This window comes from Mya arenaria, chromosome 16 (assembly GCF_026914265.1).
Source record: "Mya arenaria isolate MELC-2E11 chromosome 16, ASM2691426v1".
Taxonomy (NCBI): domain Eukaryota; kingdom Metazoa; phylum Mollusca; class Bivalvia; order Myida; family Myidae; genus Mya; species Mya arenaria.
Genome location: NC_069137.1, coordinates 2,940,003 through 2,965,469, shown reverse-complemented (window position 1 = coordinate 2,965,469; position 25,467 = coordinate 2,940,003). Strand labels below are relative to the sequence as shown.

At 33.0% G+C, this 25,467-nt stretch overlaps 1 protein-coding gene across 3 annotated transcripts in view; it reads left to right on the top strand.

The window, feature by feature from the left end:
• LOC128222450 (uncharacterized) overlaps nt 1-21,145 on the top strand; it is a 29,033-nt gene extending 7,888 nt beyond the window's left edge. The window contains exons 2-11 of one of the 3 annotated variants that reach the window (XM_052931459.1): nt 5,944-6,021; nt 6,428-6,517; nt 6,740-6,802; nt 6,981-7,067; nt 7,358-7,399; nt 7,801-7,842; nt 13,558-13,614; nt 14,811-14,852; nt 16,657-16,698; nt 19,622-21,145. In XM_052931459.1, coding sequence (XP_052787419.1) covers nt 7,063-7,067; nt 7,358-7,399; nt 7,801-7,842; nt 13,558-13,614; nt 14,811-14,852; nt 16,657-16,698; nt 19,622-19,643 — 252 coding nt within the window. In that variant the 5' untranslated portion in view covers nt 5,944-6,021; nt 6,428-6,517; nt 6,740-6,802; nt 6,981-7,062 and the 3' untranslated portion in view covers nt 19,644-21,145. Of the gene's footprint in view, nt 1-5,943; nt 6,022-6,427; nt 6,518-6,739; nt 6,803-6,980; nt 7,068-7,357; nt 7,400-7,800; nt 7,843-13,557; nt 13,615-14,810; nt 14,853-16,656; nt 16,699-17,831; nt 18,547-19,550 lie in introns of those variants that run through there. The other 2 variants (XM_052931457.1, XM_052931458.1) reach the window with 2 other exon arrangements.
• Nucleotides 21,146-25,467: the final 4,322 nt, after the last annotated feature.

Genomic DNA, 25,467 nt, shown 5'->3' with positions numbered 1-25,467 from the left:
CACTTATGGCAAATATACATTTAACATATCATTAGTTAACACTCTTTAAAATGTTTATTTATATTTTACGGCACCTGCTGACACAATACAAATATTAACAAGATAAAAAAAATCATGTATATTGTTATGCGACGAATTGCAATCCGAACATAACGAAACTGTAGCGTTCATCGACTGATAAATGCAATTTCCGAAAGGCAGTTCATTGAAGGAATGGAAGTTGAGGTGTAAACATTTGATATTGAATCGTATTTAGAAAATATTATTCCAAGACACAACTTGCCTTTACAAAACTACGAGTGTCTGTGCATATTCTAAGAGAAGGTAACGGCCAGAATAGTATAGAGATACACTTACGTGAACATGCAAGATTTGTGACGCAAATGCTATTGGCGATACAAAACATTTTAACTTGATTTGTCCTTTTTACCAACAATCAGAGAGAAAAATATAAAACGTTATTTAAATGTGTAGAGTCACTTCCATCAGAAAATAAATCTGAAAGATTTATGTTAAGTTATTATATATATTTTTAATAGGAATGCAAACGAATATTCGAATATTCGATCAAACGTTTAATCGTTTTACCAGTTTCCGCGTTTTTTCATAGTTAATTTTAGTAGAGGACACTCCCAGAACGAGGCTTCTCGTCCTACGGAAAGACCCTCCATTGGTGCAAAACGCCATTTGAACAGGAATCCATCTAGTTTCACAGTTTTCACAAATATGAAGGCAACGGAATTAAAATTATTCAATTGTTTTTTTGTTTGTTCATAATGTATTGCTTTTTTCTTTATGAAAATGGGGAATATCAGAGACTCATTTGGGGAAATCAGGGTCCGCTGCGTGTACTAGCTAAGACAAAGTATGGCCATGCTATTACTTAAGCGAATAATAATTATAGTTTACTACAACTTCTGAAATATGTATTTTAGTAATCGAATATTCGATCGAAAGAATTATCGAATATTCGAATTTCAATGTTGCCATTCGTTTGCATCCCTAATATATATATTTATATATATATAAAGCTTCAAAGGCGCGTTAAATAATTTTAATGCAGTGAGATATTTCATATACGGGTTATACCACTGTTTTCATTATATTATTATTCACTATGTTTTGAACTAAATTCTCTATACACCAATATTATTTGTAAAGTGAACATACTTTATATAGTGGACAATTTTTAAACTTATATATTCCTTATATGATTAATGTGCTATTATCATATGTCTTATATTTTGCTTTGTTTAAATGTGTGTGTGTATATATATATATGTGTATTTGTCACAAGAAACTATGTAGTTTACGTGAATAAATCGCTGTTATGTTCTGTTCTGTTCTAACACGATGTCTCAATATTATACTGGTGCCCAGAAAATTGAGCTGATCGCTCGAAAAAGCTGCATTCGGCAGGCTGTTTGAAAGACCCAAATTTGTGGCGGACGAGCTAATGGAAACCATGTGTGCGACAACGTGTACCTATCTGTGCAAGCAAACAAAATAAATGATTTTGTACAATTATGAAGGTAGTGTAATGTGTCAAGTATGTAGTTACATAATATTAGTATATCTTGTTGAAATAGTTTATAGATCCAATGATGTTCAGAAGCATGGGATAAGGTGTACATGGACTACAGCTTAAATAGTTTTTTTTTGTTCTGCGTTTATTCCAAATGGACTTAAAGTGGGTCTACTTTTTGAGTGTGATTAAGGCTGCCCAACATCCTACAGGGCTCATGTGCTTTGGTATTATGTAATAAAATAGAAACCATGATAGTGTATGCCACTCAGAAACTTTTTTCGTGAAAAACGAGAATTTCTGAAACGAATTTTTACTCCAATCGGCGAAAACAGGGACTTTGCCGAATTTTAAACAACCCACAAGCAAGTAAAAGTATCATCAAGTATTAAGTACCCTTCAATTGGTCGGCATAATTGGGCAAGTGCTTCTTGAGTTCCGGTTGTATATACCTTTTCGCTCTTGCTAGCTTATTACGTGTCTTTCGCAAAATGTTATGGTACATATACATTGTTTAACTTAGTTGAAAACTCGTATTACTCATTTACGTCACTCAATGTAAGTTTCAATCACAATTTCATATTATGAGCGTACTAGATCAAAAGAATGATAAAAAGTAAACACATGTTAGCGTGTGCCGACTAGGGTCTGTTGTGTTGCCAAGGATACCGTTTATTGTTGCTATTGTTGGCCGATTAGTATTTCGCAAAATAGTATATTTATACATAAATTGTTCTTGTGGATATTACAGTTTCAGATGTATAGGAATAAAAATAAAAAAAGGTTATGAGGCGTTTACACGAACTTCGCGATCACCCCTCACATCATATAAAAAAAACTATGTATGTTTATCAAGGAATGTAAGGTACCGAAGAACTAATCTTCTGGATATAGTAATCACCTCCATATTCAACTTTCAAGAAGTAAAACGCAGTCTGACATAAGCTAGTTATTCAGCGGCAAGTAATGCCAGTTGGTTAGTAAAGAGACATTTGCATCAACACTAAGACTATGTTAATGTTGTTTTGAATTTCTAAACCAATACTTAGTCATATAGGCTATACTCTATAACTTTGACAGCGTTTAAGACTTGAAGACAATATGTTTGGGTTTTGATCGCTCAGTTGATCCTTTACGAGCAATGATATGACGCCTAATTTATCAAGCGATTAAAGAAGAGAATTACCTAAACTTCCAATGCAAAAAAAGATACTTGGGCCATTAAATGACGATAACGAGCGACGGACTTTATACGTTTTAACGTACCAAACATTACCTGACATTTATTCAATATATAAACAATGGACGAAATGGATATGCCATACCAGTCCTGACATTTATTGAAAACATAAACAATGGACGATATGAGTTTGGCTTATGATTTGTTCACAATGATTTGCGCTCCATTAGGAAATCAATGCTTGTAACGATCGCTACTCGTTAACGTCCATTGTTTGTTGAAAGGTCTCTAATTGGTAAACACTAGAATTGTGTAGGTGAAAGTTCCGCAATCAAAACTTTACTAATAGACATCAGTGAAATAGGGACCCTTTGTTGACAGTTTGGAACTCTCAACTAATTTATTAAGGTCACTTGTGTACACAGCGGGGATTAGAGTGACCATAAATTGTCCTTTTGGCAACCAACCAAATCTGTTACTTCGTCTGTAAATCGTGTATTTTGTGATTTTATAGATTTTCCGAGTACTCGAGTAGTGATTTGGTACTCGAGTACTCGGACGTTCGATCGAGTATTCGGGTACTCATTGCCATCCCTAAATTATTTATCTAAACACGAAATCCACATTTTTTCGGCGGTTTTGACCTCCTCATTAGAAAGGAACATTTTTTAGGCTCGTTTTCTTTTACAGCATTCACAAATCTCCAAACCCAGATTGTTACGCTGATGAGTTTTAATGCTGAATAATATTTCTCACAGTCTATGCCAAATTTGGTTTTGAGTGCATTGATGGCTACGCTATCACTTTCACTCGACACTAACTAATGTGTTTTAATGGTCACCTCGGTACTGTCAACTTCTGAACTTTCACCTTTTATTTCGTTCTCACTAGTTGGCCTCTTTTGACAATCCTCATTAAGCCGGTGTTGACCATGCCACCACAAGTTACTTTTTTGACAATTTTTTATGTTAAACCACGACTAGCAAAATCCGCTGGGAATTCATGTGTTGACACATAATTGAATTTGATATCACAACTGCGTTTGTTTCTTGAACTTTATTTTTTATGAACACAGTTAGTTGATGGTCCGATTGTGTCCACTGAAGAACGCACTGTGAATCACCCCAAATTGTAACTCCAAAATAGATAATTGACATGCGATTTCACTAATTGTAAACATTTTACAACAATAACCGCTCTAGCCTAGGAATGGTTACATATTTGATTAGGAATAATCTCATTTTCGAAAAAAATCAAATGCATTGCTGAAGAATGTCCATTCGAATGATGGAGACATACATTTGTTGCATATGCTAAGGATGACGCGTCACAAAATGCTATTAATTTGTATGTAGTTTCACCGGAAAGTCTATTTACACAACGACGAATCTCAATTTGTTTGATTTCTTTGAAATCTGACTGAATTGTTGTCCAAAGCAGTTTGTTTGGTTCCGATATATGATTGTCTTAATTATGTTTCATTTTCCACATGCTTTGTAACAAGATTTTGCCTTGCAGAACCACTGGAGACAGCAAACCCATTGGATCGTTGAACATTGTGTATTGATGCTCGGTCATTTTCGGGGATGATTCTGTTGACAACGGCATTGTTTGAGACCCACTACCTAAGATTCATTATGCTTTGCTAAATATATCCTTTGCCCGCAGTAAAAGCTTATTGCTTCATCAACATTGGCACAACAAGTTATCAAGTTATGAATACCACTTTTGAACTTTTGAGCTAATACATAAACATATGTATCAAGATGGTGTTCAAATGTCCAAAGGTATATTTTATTTTTGATATCGAACAGTTTATAGATTCATGCATTCATGTGTTTTTAAGTCATGCATTACTCACCACGTGTCACCTTTAGTTATTCACAAAACATAGTGTTTAAACAGGGTTGATATTTGAATATTTGACTTCAGGGTATGTCTTTGAAGTTTTTATCGTATGACTAATACTAAATGATTATAAAATCCTGCTGGGTATACACGTTCGAGTGACTTTATACAAAAGGTCATAGCATCTTTATAAAATTGCCATATCTATTGTAGGCTATGAATGAATTAGAGTGAATGAAGACTTGCTATCTAAATGTTACATCACAACCAACATGTGGTAGCGTCAAGATAATACGAAATGTCATCCAAAGCAAAGTTGTCATTACAGCGTAACTTTAGTATTGTTGACTTTGGAAATAACATTGATGCAAAGAAGCTTTGATTTCTTTTTTCAGAGATTTTGTCTTTCAAGTAGGGAGCAGATAATGATCCGAGGCGACCCAATGCACGACAGTTATTTTACTACTTAATAGAAATATACCAATGTCAGGCAGACTGATGTTCCAATTAACATCAATATTTTATTTCGCATTTGACGTAAACTTTTGCGGAATGTAAATCATGGTCTGTGTCATCTTATAAGCTTTCCTCCATTATGTGATAAAATTGTTTAAGCAAAACTGTCCAATATAAGAAGGAAATAAAAATGAATCAATTTGCAGATACGAGATGATATTGAAAAAAAAAAGTTTTTATTATCTGAAAAGCAAAATGGATCTTTCCAATTCTTTTTCTTCTTCTTCTTCTTCTTCTTCTTCTTCTTCTTCTTCTTCTTCTTCTTCTTCTTCTTCTTCTTCTTCTTCTTCTTCTTCTTCTTCTTCTTCTTCTTCTTCTTCTTCTTCTTCCTCTTCTTCTTCTTCTTCCTCTTCTTCTTCTTCTCCTCTTCTTCTTCTTCTTCTTCTTCTTCTTCTTCTTCTTCTTCTTCTTCTTCTTCTTCTTAGTAGTAGTAAGAGTAGTAATTGTAGTAGTAGTAGTAGTAGTAGTAGTAGTAGTAGTAGTAGTAGTAGTAGTAGTAGTAGTAGTAGCAGTAGCAGTAGCAGTAGTAGTAGTAGTAGTAGTAGTAGTAGTAGTAGTAGTAGTAGTAGTAGTAGTAGTAGTAGTAGTAGTAGTAGTAGTAGTGGTAGTAGTAGTATCAGAAGTAGTAGTAAAAGTAGTAGTAGTAGTAAAAGTAGTAGTAGTAGTAGTAGTAGTAGTAGTAGTAGTAGTAGTAGTAGTAGTAGTAGTAGTAGTAGTAGTAGTAGTAGTAGTAGTAGTAGTAGTAGTAGTAGTAGTAGTAGTAGTAGTAGTAGTAGTAGTAGTAGTAGTAGTAGTAGTAGTAGTAGTTGCAGTAGTAGTAGTGGTAGTGAATTTTATATATTTATATTTTTAACAAAGCAAAGGTTTTCTTTAGTGAAACACAGACAATGGACGAAACAGAAGAGGAAGGCCAAAAGTATATTGAAGGATTTATTCGACATACAATTAAATGGTTAGATTTAATGTTTTAATATCAAGCAATATTAAAATTATATTTAAAAGTCGTTAACAACTGACGTATCTGGTAGATAAAACTTTATTGCTTTAAATGTTTTAAAAAGTGAATGAAATTCCCTCTGTATTACTGATGTCGCTTTTGTATAAAAATATTAACTAAAACACAAAAAAGGATCCATAAGGTTTAAACTCATTTATGTTTATGATTAAATATCATGTGTTAACATTCAGAAGAAAATTTCTAAATTATTGTGTTTGTTTCTTATGAAGTGTTATAAAATATCATTTATACACGGTCAACAAAAATCCTTGCAAATAACTGAATGTACTTCAAGATTAAATCGCGTTTGATGAAAAGAAAACCATGAATTGTTGCGCTCATGCATAACTTGTATTGACAGAGAAACGCAAAGTATTGAGGCTCTTAAAAGGGACACAACACAGCTTTCAGAGAGGATACGAAGTCGAGAAGAAGAAATACGAACAGCTAGGTAACTCAGTTTGTTCAAATCTTCCTTCAATCTAAAACCATGTCTCGTACAACTATATAGTTTTAACTGCATTGTTATCAGACAATAATCCACCTAATATCGAGTGAGTGGTTTCTGACAAAATGTCTGGTGGAAGTTGTGATCGCTGCTGTATCCGGAAGTAGTGATTTGTGTTTAACAAAGGTAGAAATCCATAAACTTTATATCTATTGTGTCGTTTAGAGAACGGGAAACGAAGCTGAAAGAAAAAATAGAGAAACTGGAGAAGGAATGTACCGAACTAAAGTAAGGTTATGGTGTTCTTACTTCTTTATCGTTGTTAAACACCTTTTTATTACTTGTGTTATTGTATCTCACTATTATTTATTCTTCAGAATACCATTGTAGTTTTTCTTCATTTAACTAAACGATCATAATATAGATCTTAAGTCTTCAACAAGTAAAATGTTCATACCTTTTTAAGGAACAGTTCAGATGATGCTCTAGCAACAAAGGAGAGAGAATTAAAAGAAACAAAACAAGAGTTAAAAGAATTGCAGGAAAACATGACGTAAGTATTAAATCATGTGTTCGTCAACGCTTATAGTTCATTTAATAACATAAGGTTCCTCCTGTACAATCGATTGTATGCACCGCCTTATAAATTTTGCTTGAACACAGTTATAAGTTATCTCATTTGTGTTTCGATGAGTTTAATCGGAGCTTTCTTGTCTTCTCCGTAATAGTGAATAAACACACATATGTAAAGCATAGCAAAAATTATAAAAACAAAACAAAAATAAAACACAGAAAGATGTTTGCATTTTCTTTTTGACGGGATTATATGTATTTTGTTCTTAGATACAAGGAAAGAGTTTTAATGGAATGCAAAGAACAATACAGGTAAGCCGAAAAATATCACGTTATTTGATGTGTTTTCGATATGTTAATTAAAGGGCCATAGTGCATTACAAAATTATAGTGAAGAATGTATGAAAACTGTTTAAACTATTTGTACTCTTGTAAAACATAATATTACAATTCCCAGATAACGTATGTCAAGACTTATTTTGTTAAAACACAAAACAATTTATTACATTACATTGTGTAGTTCAATAAATGAACGTCCAGTACTTAAGTTAACAGAAATAAACTGTCTTCTCAAAATGCAAAAACATATTAGAACAATATAAAATAACATACCAGTATTGTATTCAAGTAAAAAGCAACAACACTTATTTAAAGACGGAGTAACACCAATATACCTAAAATTCAAACTGAGATAACATTTATATTATCCGTAGAATAAAAGATGAGGCGTTAAGGACATCCGGAGAAGAGTCAAGGTAAGCCAATATGTTCACACGACTATACCCGCAGCTGAGCTATTGAACAGGGGTCGTCTTACGGTTGTAAGCGGATCGTGTACAATAATATCGGGTAATCCCACGTGCCGATACATTGTATTTTAGGCCATATTAATGATATAATGTTTATCTTTCGGGAAAGAAATATGTTTATCTATTTGTAAATATGTATTTATTTATGTATTAATGCATTTATTTGCTCACTAATAAATGCAATTCATGTATCGTCGTATAAGTCAAATACAGTTACTCGTGTTTTTCTTCAAAAGTGTCTAACATATGGAAGAAGCCGTTCTAAATTTGTGTTCGTCCTAGCGAAACGGCTTCGTACGTCTGTAAAACACTTTTGAAGAAAACTCGTAATGTATCAATTACATAACATTATTTGATGTGTATGATAACATATGTTAATTTGATGGCAATAATACATTACAGATTTATAGCGATGAATTGAGATGTACCCTCTCCCCGATTTAAACACAGAACAGAACAGAACAGAACAGAATATTTATTAGACTTAAGCATTACAAGCTTATCGTCATAATAGCAAAAAATACATATATATATATATATATGGCATGCAACAATTTTAACACATAGCATATTATACGCTAAATACATTTGATTTGATTGTTTCTGGGATATACATGTGAGAATGAATTAATATCATATGATATAATTTTTAATTGAATATAGATACTGTCGGACATTATTTAAAATTTATCAAACAGTAATCATGCATTGGTTATGTATATAGCCGCATATGACTGCGTATAATGGGTAATGAAAGTATATTTGATTACATCGTAAGGACCAGGAAAATGATGCAAACATGTACTGAAATAACAAAACATAAGGACAATACACCAACCCAATATGAGTTTTTACCCTATCAAAAATAAGATAGAAAACATCCATGACACATACTTTATATCAACGAATCACGAAGTTTGAACGCCTTATCACAATACATTGCTAATTTTCTAATGAGTATGTTATTACTACTTTGCATCAATAAAATATATTTCATCAAACTAATATGAGTATAAAAGTACTTAGGGATATACTGGCGTCTAAGGTCTGCATACACAGGGCATTTAAGAACAAAATGGAATTCGTCCTCAATATCATTTAAAATACACAATGTACATTTTCTTTCATGTCTAGGAATTTTATTATGTCGACCTATCTCTATATTTAATTTATGCGAAGAAAGACGTAATTTGGCCAATACATTTCTATATTTTGTATTTTCTACCAGACTGAGATACGCTGATTGTTCAAAACTAGTTTTAATTTCACGGTATACATCTAGAGCAGAGGATAGATCTAACCCAGATCTCCAATTACTAATATAAATATCTCGAAGTCTACTCCGAAGCACAGGCACAAAACATTCAATTTTCACAGAACCAGGATAAAGCCATACTTCATTAAGACCAGATGATTGAAGGATGTCACGAACTCTTGACACCCAGCTCTTGGTTGACACGTTGTTATCTACATTATAAATTTGATCAAGTTATATAGCATTTAAAATACAGTTTTCTTGCTTTACTGAGTGGAGCTTTAAAAAGTATTTCACCATTCTTATATGACGTTCTATGTACAATGGGAACCTACCCAACTCTCCATACAAGGCCAAAGTGTTAGTGGATTGTTTAACATTTAACACCCATTTACAAAATTTCTTATGAACTCTCTCTGAGACTTCCGCATTCATATAGCCCCACACTTCAGAGCCGTAGTTTAAAACAGATAACACATAAGAGTCGAAGAGATTAAACATGATATTAATTGGAACTGTAATATTACGAACCAGCCCCATAAGTGCGTGCAGTGATCGCAACCCCTTTCCTGCAAGTGTTTTGGCAGCTTGAATAAAAGAACCGCCACTGGTAAAAACAACACCTAGATAATTAAAAGAACCAACAATTTCAACTTCCTGATTATTATACAACCATTTATCATTATTGCCCAACCTACCACCTTTCCTAAACACCATAACCTTAGTTTTATCAATGTTAACCGTGAGGTTCCATTTGCGACAATATGAATATAAACTATTTAAAGAGTTCTGCAAACCATCCTTTGTCTCTGAAACAATAACAGCATCGTCTGCAAATAACAGTAGATATATTGAAATTTGGTCGACAGTAATGCCGTCATTTATATTTTCTTGCAAATGCATTTCAATATCGTTCAAGAAAAGTGAGAAAAATATCGGAGAGGTTATCTCCCCTTGAAATAAGCCAAGGTTACTGTTGAAAAAATCTGACAATGTTCCCAGGTGTTTTACACAAAGTTTCACCTCGCTATACATAGATCGAACAATGGACAAAATTTTACCGTCGATTCCCAATTTTATAAACTTATACCAAAGCCTACTTCTATCAATGCAATCTTAAGCTTTTTTATAATCAATAAAACAGCAAAACAGCTTCTTTTTTCTTTCAAACTGTTTTTGAATCAACGAGTGCAAAATAAAGACAGGATCAACCGTACTATACTTATTTTTAAAACCAAACTGAGCATCTGTGAAAATACTATTTTCTTCAGCCCACAATTTCAGCCTTTCATTTAATACGATAGTAAATAATTTTGAAAAACAGCTAGTAAGAGTTATCCCCCTGTAATTGTTAGGGTCTGATTGGTTTCCCTTTTTGTAGATTGGAATAACAACACCAGTTGCCCATGACCGAGGGAACGATTTCGTGTTCAATATATGATTAAAAAAGGAATTCAATGGTCTAATAATGTGTGGTACTGATACCTTAAAATACTCATATAAAACGTTGTCAATAGAGGGTGCCTAATTGAACCTAACTTCTTGATGGCTTTCAAAATTTCATCATCTGAAATAGGCACATCTAATGACTCGAAAGTAGAGTTATGGTCTAAACCAGAATCAAATTCCCCAATAAAATCATTATATTCTTCCTCGCCTCTGAAATCACCACCTGACATAAGATTACTGAAGAAAGTTTGAAATTCCTCATTAGAAATAGTATCACCATTATTTGCTTTTTTCCCGTTTTAAAATATTTTCCAAAACTCCCTCGGAGACTTCCTTCTTAAATCGTTCATTTTACGACTACGTGTAAAGTTGAATGAATTTTTTGACCTCCGACACTGATACTTATAATCTTTTTTTGCCACATACAGCGAAATTCGATCAGTATCCGAAAATGTAAGGTTAAATTTGCATACAGCGCTTTTATACACGTCATATTTGCGTTTACATTCAGCATCAAACCAATCCTGTTTAACTTTTCCGTCTTGGAAATAAAAGACTGGCGTTTGAGAAGTTTTTTGAAAATACTTATTTCCTTTATCACATATATATTTAGTAAAAATCGAAGTCAATCGATCTACATCCCCCTCCCCGCTAATTTCAGAATTTAAATCAAATATCAAATTGTCTATATTATTTGAAATATCACTCACAAAAGCGTCTTTATACTTTATATCAAATTTATAATATTTATTTTTAGTATTGCTGCTACTCGGATCCCTGTGTACTGTATTTACCTTGAATGAAAACGTCAATGGTGCATGATTCGAAAACGTATTAAAATCACCCACTGAGAAATTATCAAGCAGATTGAAATTATCATGATGTGTCAATAAATAATCAACGACACTAGCCCCGTTATGGGTCATACAGGTAAAATTCCCACGGTCTCCCGGCCATCGACCGTTAACTATTCGCAGATTGGTTGCCTTACAAAGGTCAAGTAAAAAATCGCAAAAACGATTAGAAGTCATATCTCGCGAGGTGCGGGGCGTCGGAGTATCTATAGTAATTACGTCATTGACATCAATACTACGATCAAATTGAATGAAATCGCCTTGACTACCAGTACGGCTATTAAAGTCACCTGACAAAAATATTTTCCCACGCTGACTAAACAATATAATATCTTGTTCTAGCTGTGTGAAAACATCAACACTATACATATTGTGGACCGGCGATGACTCCGGAGCAATATAAGTAAAGCAAATATATACATCATCATCAATATGGAAAAAAATTCTTATCTAGTTTAACCCAAATAATGCAGTCTGTTGAATTTTGTACAAGTTTAACTCCATTTCTAATATTATCTTTAATATATACAATACGGCCTCCACTTGACCGTTTCGCTCTTCGATGTTGGTATTTACGGTAAGAATGAATAGGGTTTGAATATCCTTTTATGTCAATAATTGAGTTCTTATTTGTCCACGACTCACTCAGGCATATTATGTCATACTCACAGATGAGATCAACAAAATCTTTCGACGACTTTTTCTGAGGAGTGAGTCCTTCTATGTTCCAGGAGAGGCACTTAAAAACATTCTCACACACTTCCTAACAGGGTCCGCGGTAGAGATGGTTGTTGATAAACTGCTTATCGACCTTAATAAAAGCCTCTTTGCCGTCCTTCCGGGCCTGGAGCATGATGGGAACCAGTTTCCGGCGCTGCTCCACAACCTGCTTAGGAAACTGTTCCGATACCCCGTACTGTGTTCCCTTTAGTTCCTTCGCCGCCCGACGAACTTTCTCACGATCAGGGAAGTCGGAGAACTTGGCCACAATCGGCCGGGTCTTATCGCCTTGGTAGGGACCGATCCGATGCGCTCTCTGCAGACGTATTACTTCTGTAGCATTGTCTATTTTAAGCTTTTCTTGAATAAACTGTAGTATCTTTTGCTCGCAGATTTCATCTTTTTCCTCAGGAATTTTGTGGAACAATAAATTGTCACGCATACTGCGGCATTTGAGATCTAATATCTCAGATTTCAGGGTATTCTCTGTTACCCTATGCTCCTCTTCAAACTTTTTCATTTTTTGGGTAAAGCTGTCTAAGTCTTTATGTTGTTTACTTATTTCGGATAAGGTTTGGCTGTCAAATTCGCGACTCCGCTCGATGTCACGCACCTTGCTCTCAAGATCATTGATCTTTGTATCCATGCTTTGTATTCTGGTATTTATAGCGTTTACACTAGACTGTATGGAATCTAGGCGAGCAAGTTTACTATCCATACTATCTAATCGCTTAATTAGCATAGTAACTAGGTCGTTGTTCACTGACCCTGGTGAATTGGGCGTTGCCTGTCCGCTGTTTGTTACCCCAGGGGTCATCGATCCCCAGACCGGGTATGGGCTTGCGGCCATGTTCATATTTTGGGGGTACATGTAACCCGGGCTGCAATACTGTGCCTGTGGGGTCTGCGGTAGTTGATATTGGCTATTTGTAATAACACTGTTACTACTCTGACCTTTGTCATTGCTTTTATCATTGATAATGTCCATTGTTTGTTTTCGTTTTTGTTCCCGCCTTTTACTTGGAGTCTCTTGTCGTTGTTCTCCTGGCGAAGTTTTTTATTTTTTTCGTTTCCTTGTCATTAAGAGTGCTTAATAAGTCCATAGAGTTACATAGAGTTACACTTCAGCTAGTTTAAATAATTATATCCTTCATAAAACAAAAAAGAAATCCATTTTTTATCACTGCTCGAATTTTCCAACCGCCATTTTACACGCATGCGCACACAGACAAGGCATAGTTCAAAACAAAATAATGATTATCTTAAATTATCACGAACAAATCATTAATTTCATTTGTATTTCCGTTTAAAATTATCTGAATGTGTTATTTTATCTCGTATAAATGTTATTAAAAGAAAAATGCTTTACTTACATAATTTCAGTCAGTTGAACACAGAGCTGATCGAAGAATTAAGACTACAAGTGCAGAGATATCAAAGGTAATTATAGATAATGTTAGTTATTTTGATTAGGTCAGCGCCAACAGTGTTATGAAAGCATTTCTTGCGCAACAGCCTACGCAGATTATGAGTCACAAGCATATCCTATTTCCACAATTTATGAGATCATACATACTTCAGATATTTTATACTCCGCATCGATGTTCGGTAAGTATCTTATCTTTAATTTTCACAGGGGGTTGGTTGAATTAGTAATGTAAACATTTACCATCTAGCATTAAGTAACGAGCCACACACAACGTCACAATTATATCCATTGATGCATTTGAGGTGACTCGTTCATGGTTTGTTAAATGTACTTTTTAATTACATGATAAAGTGTGGCAAATCATAAGGACTGTTTAAACGAAAATACCAAAGCTGGAACCCTTCAGCAAATGTAGATATTTGCTCAAATATCGTCTTTGAAGACAATTTTCATTAGCGTTTATGACGCAACTGAAAATTAATTACGGCTGTGGTGTTGCGTGATTAGTTTATTGTCATTATCACGTTATTTTTCAACCTAATTTTAACAGGTCAACATATTTTGTTTAAAGATCCGTTGGCCGTATGGACCAGTCGGATGTTTTCTATTTTGTCTTGACGTTACAGGCATGGGTTCGAACCCCACTGAATTCAAAATACGTTTTTATGCTATTACAGTATTTTCTGTAGTTTCAATATCATATGATAATGATAATATAAGTGTTTTCAGATGCATCACCTGTTACCAGAGACAAGTGATAATTGTAATTGTTAATAATTTTCTATATTTATATATTCGAGTTAAACGTAATTTCATGAAGATAAATGATAATTTAAATTATTCTGGCTGTGTTAATTTCATTGTTTTACAAGTATTCGTAATAATTAACAACATCAACAAAAACAACAACAACAACAACACTATCAATACCAGAAACAAACACCAAAACTATTATAACACAAACTATAACAACAACAACAAGAACAACAACAGAATCAGTAACAACAAGAAAATCAACATCAACAACGAAATAAAAAAAAAGTGAACATCCATATGGACCCAAATATGATTGCATAAATATACTTTAATCATAGTTACCATTCAAATTAACCTAAAGGCAGTTATTTGACAAAATAGTCAAGGTTGTGTTATGAATAATATCAAAGTCATATATGAAGATTATAAACAATATTATAATTTGTTTCAGGTTAACTAAAACAGTTTCGGAAAAGGGAGATGAAATAGACAGGTTTGGAATTTGTACCTTCACTGCCTAAGATTAGATATGATCTACTGCTCGCGAATAATCCTACTTAATGCACACTTTTTACCTATGTGTATAGTGTGACTATCATACAACACAGTCGCAGTACACGCATAGGTCATACGTGTGCGCTACGAAGTAACTTAAAAACACTTCTCTCCTAAATCTACTTTCCCTAATCCCTTCAGTCCGCTGTAATCGTACGGCAGACAACGTCTTAAGTTGTATATGTACGTTGGATCAAATTACTACTTTAACTTTGTGTAGATATAATTTAAGTTTTTTTAATAGACGCGTGTGCATTGATAAATATTATACGTATGTATCTTTGATTTGGAGAAGTTTGACTGGTATTGATATAACAGTTATGGCCTCAGTTCAAGCGCTGAATGTTTAAATTGCCTGTTGCATTGTTATGTATAGTAATTAAACTGACTAGTATTTTTCATGTACCAGTTTATTAAAAGTTTACGCTGTCGACTATTATATCCGTTCCTGGCAGCTTTCAGAACAACATATTGATGTCTGTCTACCATGTTAAGGCTCATGAAAGAGCGGAAAAAAACCCTTGATGAGAACAGAAATGTAGGTGCAATTATAATGGATTTCCCAACGGCATATGATTGCCTACCCTATGATCTCAGTTTAGACAGCGTAATGCATATGTTCTCAGCATGTACAATTATGCACTCCTATCTTGCAAATAGAACAAAAACTAATACCCATTGAGTGGGAGCCCATCCTGAATATCGGCCACAAGGATCAATATTAGGGCCAGGAGCCTTTAACATCTTTCTCAATGTCATCCTATACTTAAAAAGATTAGATCGCCTTTATCTGGTGTTGTTAAGGCTACTGTTGAAGACGAAAGTCACACTTTGATAAAAATGGTTTACTACTAATCAAAATGCAAGCTAATGCTGTCAAATTTCAAGCAATTACAGTCGGCTCAAAATCTGTTTAAGAAATAAAACAGTTTAATTTAATGAATTGCACTATTGTTTTTGAAGAGCAAGTTAAACTTTTGGGCATTGCAATAGATAAGGTATTCAATCTTGATGCCCGAATTTCTAAAATAAGCAAAAAGGCAGCTTAGTAACTGAATATATGGCAATAAAACTAAAAATGTTATCTTTACATATTTTATCAGATTCAATTATAACTACTCAGTCAAGGAAACGTCATAAATAACAGCGAAGTCATTATTATTAAACTTTATGATAGCACCGTTTTATATCTTTTATTTGCTAAGACAGACTGTGTGTGGTGGTCATAGTTTCAAACAATAACTGCATCGTATCTTTGAAAAGATAACATTAGGTACTCTGAATTGTATTCCTTTGTTTTCAGATATAGTTGGGATCCCTTATCATTAAAGTACTTGAGGTTTACCAATTAGTTCATTAGTTTTTGTTTTATTATTAAGTTTCCTGCATTTTAACTTACTTCAGAAGTGTTGGGATAAGAGTGAGGTTGTTCGCGCAAACTGGTTTAAACCCCAAGTATTTATTTTTACTGACCGTTCCAAGGCGGTACCTTACTATCCCTCATGTACACACCTTGTTTGTATATAGTATATATGCACTGTGTTGTTTGTTGAGTTGTGTGCTGTTGTTTCGTGTTCCTTGTTTGCGATTATTTATGTTTTGTGTTCTATGTTTTTGGCATTTATCATTTGCAATTAAACGGGTTTTATTTTTGAACATTTGGCTTCTGAGCTTGTTACCGTAGATATTTATATAAATATTAACTAATGAACATACTTAAACAATATTTTAATTTGTTTCAGGTTAAAAATGAGACTTTCAGAAAAGGAAGAGGAACTTAAAAGGTTTGGAAATAAGTCTTAAATTATATCCTACGTCTGTCGTAACAATATCTTACGATTTGACATCGCAAACACTGACTAAATTCACATTACTGAGTCAATTAACACATAGTACGTATGTTACTGCCCAGCTCTCCAAAACCAACTTAAGTCCGTTCTGTCCCCTCTAAAAATACGATAGGTATTTGTATATGGACGTTGAATCGAATTATAAATTGTATGAGTACGCAATAAGTTATGTAAACAATGCCTGAACTGTGTTGGGCTGACCACATACAACGTAAACACTAAACGCCACGAACAACCTTAATCTCCACGAACATCATTTATCTTGTCTTAACAAAACAAAATGCAGCAATGAGTCTGATTAAAAAAAATCACATTATTAGGATAGTTTTATACTTAAACTTATATGCATTAAATAAATAAAAACATTTTAGAGCATGACAATATAAATAAATACATGTTAGAAATATCATACTGAAAACAAAATTTATTTGATGCAGATAATTCTCATAAATAAAAATCAATACTGAATTTAAAATGCATGTGCATGCCACAATGTATTTCAATGTCGTAATCATGTATTGTTATCACTTGTGTTATTCTATATGATATCAAAATCCAGTATTAACCTTGAAATGTAGAATATCAGTGAACGTACACGTATTGTGCCAAATGAATACTAAATAAAGGATGTTAAATATTAACAAGTGTTTGCTTTTTCAATTTAATTTCATAAATTAAGAAGTTAATAGTGGTATGAAGTATATTGCAAAAGTTGCATTGAAAGTTAACAAAGCTTATGACTTTTAAAGATGGTAACATAATTAACGGGACAGTTATTTTATTAGTCATTGTTACTCATGTGAGTATTGATTCTGATCACAGGGCCTTTCTTATCTGTTTTCATGTTTGTATTAACATCAAATGTCAAAGTGACAGCACCAGCGGAGTTTCTTTATCAGATGTCTACAATGAACGACCAGCTCAACCCTGAAAGAGGATAGGTGTACATCAATATTAGGTTTTTTTTGCTTTCGTTTATTTTATTTTTTCAATGGGTTCGTTTTGTTTTTGTTTTTTTTTACGGTCACAAAATTCACATTGAAATTGATCGGTTTATTTTTCTTTAGGCTTGCCATTTCAATGGAACCTGTCAATGTCTTTGGGTTATATATCCAGACCATCTTCAAAAGCCACTCAGACTGTTTATTCCCCATGATCCTCCAACGAGCACACCGTTTCTCCAGCTATACAAACTAGCTGCGTCATCAGCGAGATCATCTTGATCATCTGAACCTCAAGGACGGCAGAGGTTATCATGACAGTCATCTGTTTCCCGAGAAACATCTGTCATTTTGAAAGGGGATTGCATGTCGACAGGACATTTGTTTTGCCGTGAAAATTACCGTATATGCATTTAACATGATTAGTCCTGACATTTACTAAGTAATGCTTTAGATAAAGTTTGTTAGGTTTTCCATTTTTCATTTGTAAAATACATGTATGTAGAGAGTTGAGGTTAAACTTATACATACCCAATCACTGTATCCGTGATTTATTCGTCAGAACCGGACGGACGCCTTGAATAATTGTCAATACATGATCATCAGAAGGGGTAAACATATTTAGACTACGATGTTTCTTTGATTTTGTTTGTAAGAGTTCGTTTAGAGTCTATATTCGACTTCTGTTTCTAGTTGGTTTTAACGCTCTTTACAATTTGATGATTTGCTGTTTTAAAAAAAAAATGCACCGAGAATAAAATGTAGAGCAAATGATAAATTTCGATATGTTTGAAGTTCTCGATAAAAATGGAAACTGAAATATTTGTGTATTTTTATTCTTCATCAGTTAAACTATTTATGTCACCTAAAAACAAATAAAGGTCAAAGTAATTGTAATATGACACTAAATAAATATGTGAAATGTCTTAACATGAATGATTTCTTTGAAAAATCACTTCTACATATATTAATATATATTTTACTTTTACTACAACAATCACTGTTTCACTAATTATATGATATATATTCAAACTATCTTTATTTATTCACTAGCACAGCTTCTTCTATTGCTACTATTTATTTTCTATAATTATCACTGAAACTATCATGCTTCATTTTCTTTCAAATGTCTAGGCATTTTAACATCTTAAGGTATTATGAAGCTTACAATATCACAGCATCACACTTTTATCTATAAACAAGTGCATATAGGTACAGTTTGCAAATTACTCCAATAATGTGATGGTGATACAATTTGAAAACAAAAAGTATTATTTTATTCAATTTACATTTTTGGGGGATTCTTGAGCAATTCCTAAAATTTCATGTATGGATGTTGATGTTACTTTTATTATTTGTATTCAAGGACTGGCGTGTTCATTTCCATCCTGATATTCTAGGATTGTAAAGCGCTTATTAAAAGGACATTCTCTTTAATTGTCATTATTTACTACGGTTAATATTCGATACATATAAATGTATTTATCGAAGGCTTTCCTCGTTATATTGTCATTGCTTTACAAATAGTAACTCCATATTATAGTATATTTTGTCATATTTATTAATATAACATAAAACAACAACTCATAAAATGGACAGTATATTGACATATGACCATATAGTAACCCTGTAAACCGCCCCTTTAGTAAAATTTAAGGACTTTGGTCATATATGGGTTTATTAAACAAGCATTGAAACATCTTGAATAAGCTTTATTTATCACATTGTATCTGAACAATGAATTCTGTATCCGAGTCAATAATTTCATTCATATTTATGAGATAGTATTTCCTGTAGTGTTTTCTATGCACTGAATATTGTTGTTTTTTAACTACTGTGTTTCAGAAAAAAAAACAATGGACAAAAACTGTTTTCTCTATTCCTGGCTGTTTTTGGACTGTCATGTCTCACTTCAGACGCCTGCAGGAACATACATAAGTGTCTACCCACCGGGCATAAAAGGGATTTAATCCAACTCAACTTAACGTGGTACAATCTCTACAGGAGGATTGTAAGCGCCTAGGACATCCAGATCATATTATTCCTTTGTTCGGTCTTAATGTTGACGATATAGATGATTGGTACAAATTAATTGATGTAGACCATGAACGATGGACAGCGGATAACAGTATGCTCGAAACCGCACTAACCAAAGGATCGGACGATTTAGGGAAGTACTTAGAAGAATACAAACACACGAATACAAAAAGTGCAGATTACATATATTCAGCTGCCTGGTATTATTCACTGGGAAAATAAACAAAAACGGTACCGAACATAATTATTATATGTTGCATGAACCATATTACTTAACGGCAAAAGTATTTTAATGTATTAGAGTATACTGTCTACGATATGTAAACACCAATATAACACGCATTAAATCAGAAAATTGAAATAATGTGATGATGTCGGATGATATAAAGGAAACGTTGATTTGGGTAACAAGTGCACGTAATTGTTTATACTGACCTGCTATTGGGAGACCTCATTCGTGTGGAAGATCTTAATCGTATTTTCCTAATAAGTTCTTCATCACAGCTGATTTACGTCTACGTTTACGTCTACGTATCAAAGTTCTAATACAAAGGCGGAAACCTTATGCTTTGCGTCATCTTTATACGTTTGATGATATTTCATTGCATTTAATAACTTTATTGTTTTGATCGCTGTTTTGTACTTACTCAAGTGATAATGCATATTTTTAAAATATAAAATGGGCATTTACAAATACGGTTGACACTCAATCTTATAAAACATCATCCGGTATCAGTTTGCAAATCCTCTTTTTTTGCAAACGTATTGTTAATTGTATTTGCAACATTAACTTAAATTGGAAGGAAAAATATGCTTTTAGTTAAAACAGTTTTCAGAAATAAAAACAGATAAGAACATACATCTGACGCAGTTGTTGATAAAACTGCGCTGGATTGTACACAAGTGAAAATGCAGATGGAATTAATTATCAATAACGTGTGGACATTTTTACACCCGTATTTAAATTCAGCAGCTCTGGCAATTTTCAACTGCTGTTATCTAAGACTTCTATGATCCCAACGTACTGGTTTTTTTTTTAATTTTACTGGAAATATCAAATTTTTAATTGCAATTTTGGGTGCCACTTTTAAAATTTATGTCTCAAATAATAAAATAAGAGTTTGCTAATAATCCGGATTTTCAAACACCGACTGTTGTTATAATCAAGTTGATTGCCGTCTTAATAATATTTGATAAAATATAACTAAATTAAAGTATATCGTTAATGATTATGTATGAACATTAAACTAAATGCATTGATTCTTTTTTTTTATTGTTTTAACATAAACAATTCGAAATTCCCAAAGTGCAAATTGAAAAAGATGAAATAGCAGTTTTCATGGCCAGCTGTTTTTATTCCACTAAAACGTTTCTTTTGAAAGGAGATGCAGATAACAACTGCATGATAGAACCCAGCTTGCAATGGCTATTTATACGTTTATTAAATTCCTATTTAAACAGTTATAGTTTATAGTCGACGCATTTCTGCTTGGAACTCGTAGGTGATATTTATCGAGATTTGTGCGTCTGTTCATTTGTGTATTGTAATTGATGGAATATAACCTATTGTGACATAGTATACTGAAACACAATGAAAATGTTTAGTTTGTTTTGAAAATACATATATGTATATTAACAATATTAAAATGTGTTGATTTAAAACGACAACATTTAGTTCAGTATGTGTTCATTTCTTAACCAAATATATTGTCACTCTTGGAATTGAAAGATAAAGATTTAAAATATTCCTTGCATTGATATTCTTTGTAAACTATATAAATGTTAATACTTTTGAGGAATTCCCTTTTCTACTATGTTTTGATTTATTTTTTTTGAATTGCGAAGTTAAAATTACAACAATATATTATAATATATTCATAAGTATTTTTAAAAGTCTATAAAAGGAGGCTTTAAGACACTTTGTCGAAAAAAATACGGACATTAAATAAACTAAACATTGTTAACATTAAAACAGATCCTCAATAGTTTTGTGTTTAATATTATTATGCTGTAAATTTCTATGCAATTCATTGCGTGTAATAAGTGTATACATATTTGATAATTATGTGTACAAAATACTGGAATTAATTCCGTGAGCATTTATGCGACCCTCAATGGCATTACACATGTTTTCAGCGAAGGCGCTTGATGGGAATGTCCAGTTTTACAGACGGCATTCAAGATAAATGCCACCGAAATTTCTTAATTCCAAATTCTTATATTTTTGTAATTGTTCATTCGAGCGAAATAGAGTAGGACCAAAATGTTAACGTGTTTGTTTAATTTTCTGACCGTGAATGTCTTATTAAACGAATCAGCCTTAGTCACGCTTTTTTGCGTAATTTGGTTTATGCATATCTGCATATGAAATAGTTTACTGGCCTTTTCTTAATATTTACAATTAAAAATAAAAAGTAGTGAAAATTGCGGTGAACCCATCACCTGTCGATATATATTTCTGTCATGCTTATATCTTCGATCGCTGATAGTACAACGGTAGTATTTGAAAGTGACTCAGCCGGACACGCTTGCTGCACTTTACAATTGAGAAAAAAAATTATGGATTATATATACATGTTTTGAATTAAATAATAACTCGTTATTCTACTGTATGCAAAACTCGTGTAATCGATTCGAAGATAAACATAATATGAAAGAAAGCGGATTGTTTTCGATGATATTGAAAGTTAAAATCCTGCAGATCCGAAGGGAACACTCAGTTGACCAGAATCGAAAGTGTTGATATGACTCAAGACTATTGTTTCATGTCTCCGACAAGTACTTAATCGAACCCATACATACATACATGCATTCATGTCAATTCAACACCTAAGAAGGTCTTAATATCAGATGGTCCCAAAAGCGCAAAAAATAATAAAATAAAAAATATGTATGAGGCCGATAACACATCATCATACATTATTCAAATCATATTTCGCTGCTGTCTCTGCTGATTTTACCCGATTAAAGAACGAATAATGATTTCCCAGTTTATTGTGTGATATTTAACATGTGAAAGTCACGTGATAAGAACAGATACATAATCCGTTGTTTTTTTATTATATTTTTTTTTTACTTGGATTCACGTGGTACACAAACCCAATTAATTTCGACCTTTAAAAGACGCAAACACTGCGAAAGATCAATCTGACGTAGGAAATATGACATCATAGTAATTAATAATCAATCTATATCGCTTGTGTTTTTCCTTCATTTTAGTAAAAACAATATTTCTGTTTAATGGTGGATACATCGGTGAACTATCTTCGATAGTTATCATAATCCTAAGTGTGACAAATCACTTTGAATATCTATTGATTTGACACTTCTCTATAGTTTAAACGCGATTTGTATTGGTTCGGTCGCTAAATCTTGAGCCACTCAGTAATATAAGTTATTCAAATAAATAATTATATTAACACTGTTCAAATACCAAACAGTAAGTTACATCTCTGTTTATGAACAATATATTTGATTATTGTAATGTTTACTATTGTTTGTGTTAATCAAAAGTCATTGATTCAAATTATGTTAAACCGATAAATCATCTAGAACAGTTTAAGCTAGCACCTTTGTGTGTGAACGCTGATTGAATGTACTATTTTGTAATTTCGGGGGTTGGTTATGATGTCTTGCTCCATCAGCAACCTACTAGTAGAAATATCTGCTCCACTAGCTTTCATCTGATTTATAAAGCCAATCTCGGCTTATTACCACATATATTAACAGGTTGCAAGGCACATGACAGTTTAGATCCGAACCATTAAAATTTGAGGGATTTGTTACTGTTAAAAGACAATGAAAACTTATAATGATAGACGTATGCACGTATTGATATTGATAGAAAATGAAAATATGAATAAGTTCCAAACCTTTCATCATATTGTTTTCGAATATGAATGGACTTCGGGATATTCATTAGTTCTTTTGACAGAAATGCCACTAATAATTTGTCTAATTGTGCATTATATTGACTGTTATACATGTTAGTTGGAAAAACGGCATACGATTACGTTCTGATTTCAACTGAATAATGTATTGTGACTCAGTTTTAATGTGAAGAATTTATTTTAATTATCGATTACTCGTAAGAAATTATGATATTTTGTTAAAAATAAATTAATAATAAACGTAATTGCACCGATTAGTTCTCGTCAGTATATATGATTTGTCTTATGCTCAAACATGCATACGAATGCAGAAAAATATTTGTAAAACTGAAACAGGTCACACGTTTTGATTTCAACTCAATACTGTAATTCGACACAGTTTTGATGTGAAACATTTATTTTAACTATCGATTACTCGTAAGAAGTGACGATATTGAGTAAAAGACTAATTATAAAGGGCACACTAAACGTTATTCTACTGATGATATCCCATCAGTATATATGATTTTTCATGTGCACACACACACACATGCTTACGCATGCAGAAAAAGTTTTGTAAACTTAAAACAGGTCACACACGTTATTTTGGTATTCAAACGTCATTTTGTTTTCTTTAAATTATTAACATACTAGATAACCATTCTAGATATGAACCTAACACCAGCACGACCAGTACGTCATTAATCTTATTCTGGTTGAGTGTGAACAGGCTTTATTATCTTGCAATTTAAGGGTTCACATATCTAAAAACGTTTTAAGCTATTCGGTCGTTGGTTCATAAGTTCATTGATTTCCTTTATTAACAACCAAACTGTTTGATTGAGTTGTCGAATAAGAGACAGCGATGTACTTAACCGATTTTAAAGGATTGCTTTTAATGATGTCTAGTTCTACGTTTCGATTGAACCCATTAACGTCAGCACACCCTCGCCTTGTAATGCATGGAACCAATATGTAGTCCATGTGCTGTTAATGTACAGCGTTAGCAATATTATGATAACAGCTTCACAGGTGGCGGCCTGCTTTGGTATCAGACAACACTGGTTATCACCCATTCACGGAAGTGGTAAAATGTCAGTAATGATGTTGTTGTTGTTTTCTGTTTGAGACATACGTATACGCTGATCAGAGTTGTAGTGTTTTGTTTTTGTTTTCAGTCCTCAAAATGTGAAAAAAATAACCTAATTGAAGTTAAGGCAGCCAAATTATGTTCTTGTGTTGGATAAATAATAATGAATGATAAATATGCATAATGATTTTCCATAGTTAAATGAATATCATATCAATAATCGGATATATATTTCAAGATATATTGTGAGCAGTTGAAATGTCGAGTAACATTGACAAATGTGTTTGAATTTTTCAGCGGTACAGTCCGTATCGAGAGAAATGTCTCAAGATATATTGTGAGCATTTGAAATATCGAGTTACATTGACAAGTGTGTTTGCATCGTTCACCGGTACAGTCCGCTACCGAGAGAAATGGCTCAAGATATATTGTGAGCAGTTGAAATGTCGAGTAACATTGACAAGTGTGTTTGGATCTTTCAGCGGTACAGTCCGCTATCGAGAGAAATGTCTCAAGATATAATTGTCAGCAGTTGAAATATCGAGTTACATTGACAAGTGTGTTTGAATCCTTCACCGGTACAAGCCGCTATCAAAAGAAATGTCTTAGGATATATTGTGAGCAGTTGAAATGTCCAGTTACACTGACAAGTGTGTTTGAATCTTTCACCGGTACAGTCCGCTATCGAAGGCATTTGTTGTTAATAAAGAGACGTACGATTTTCATCCTCGATATTGCTAGATTTGTCATGCCAGGTCGGTTAATT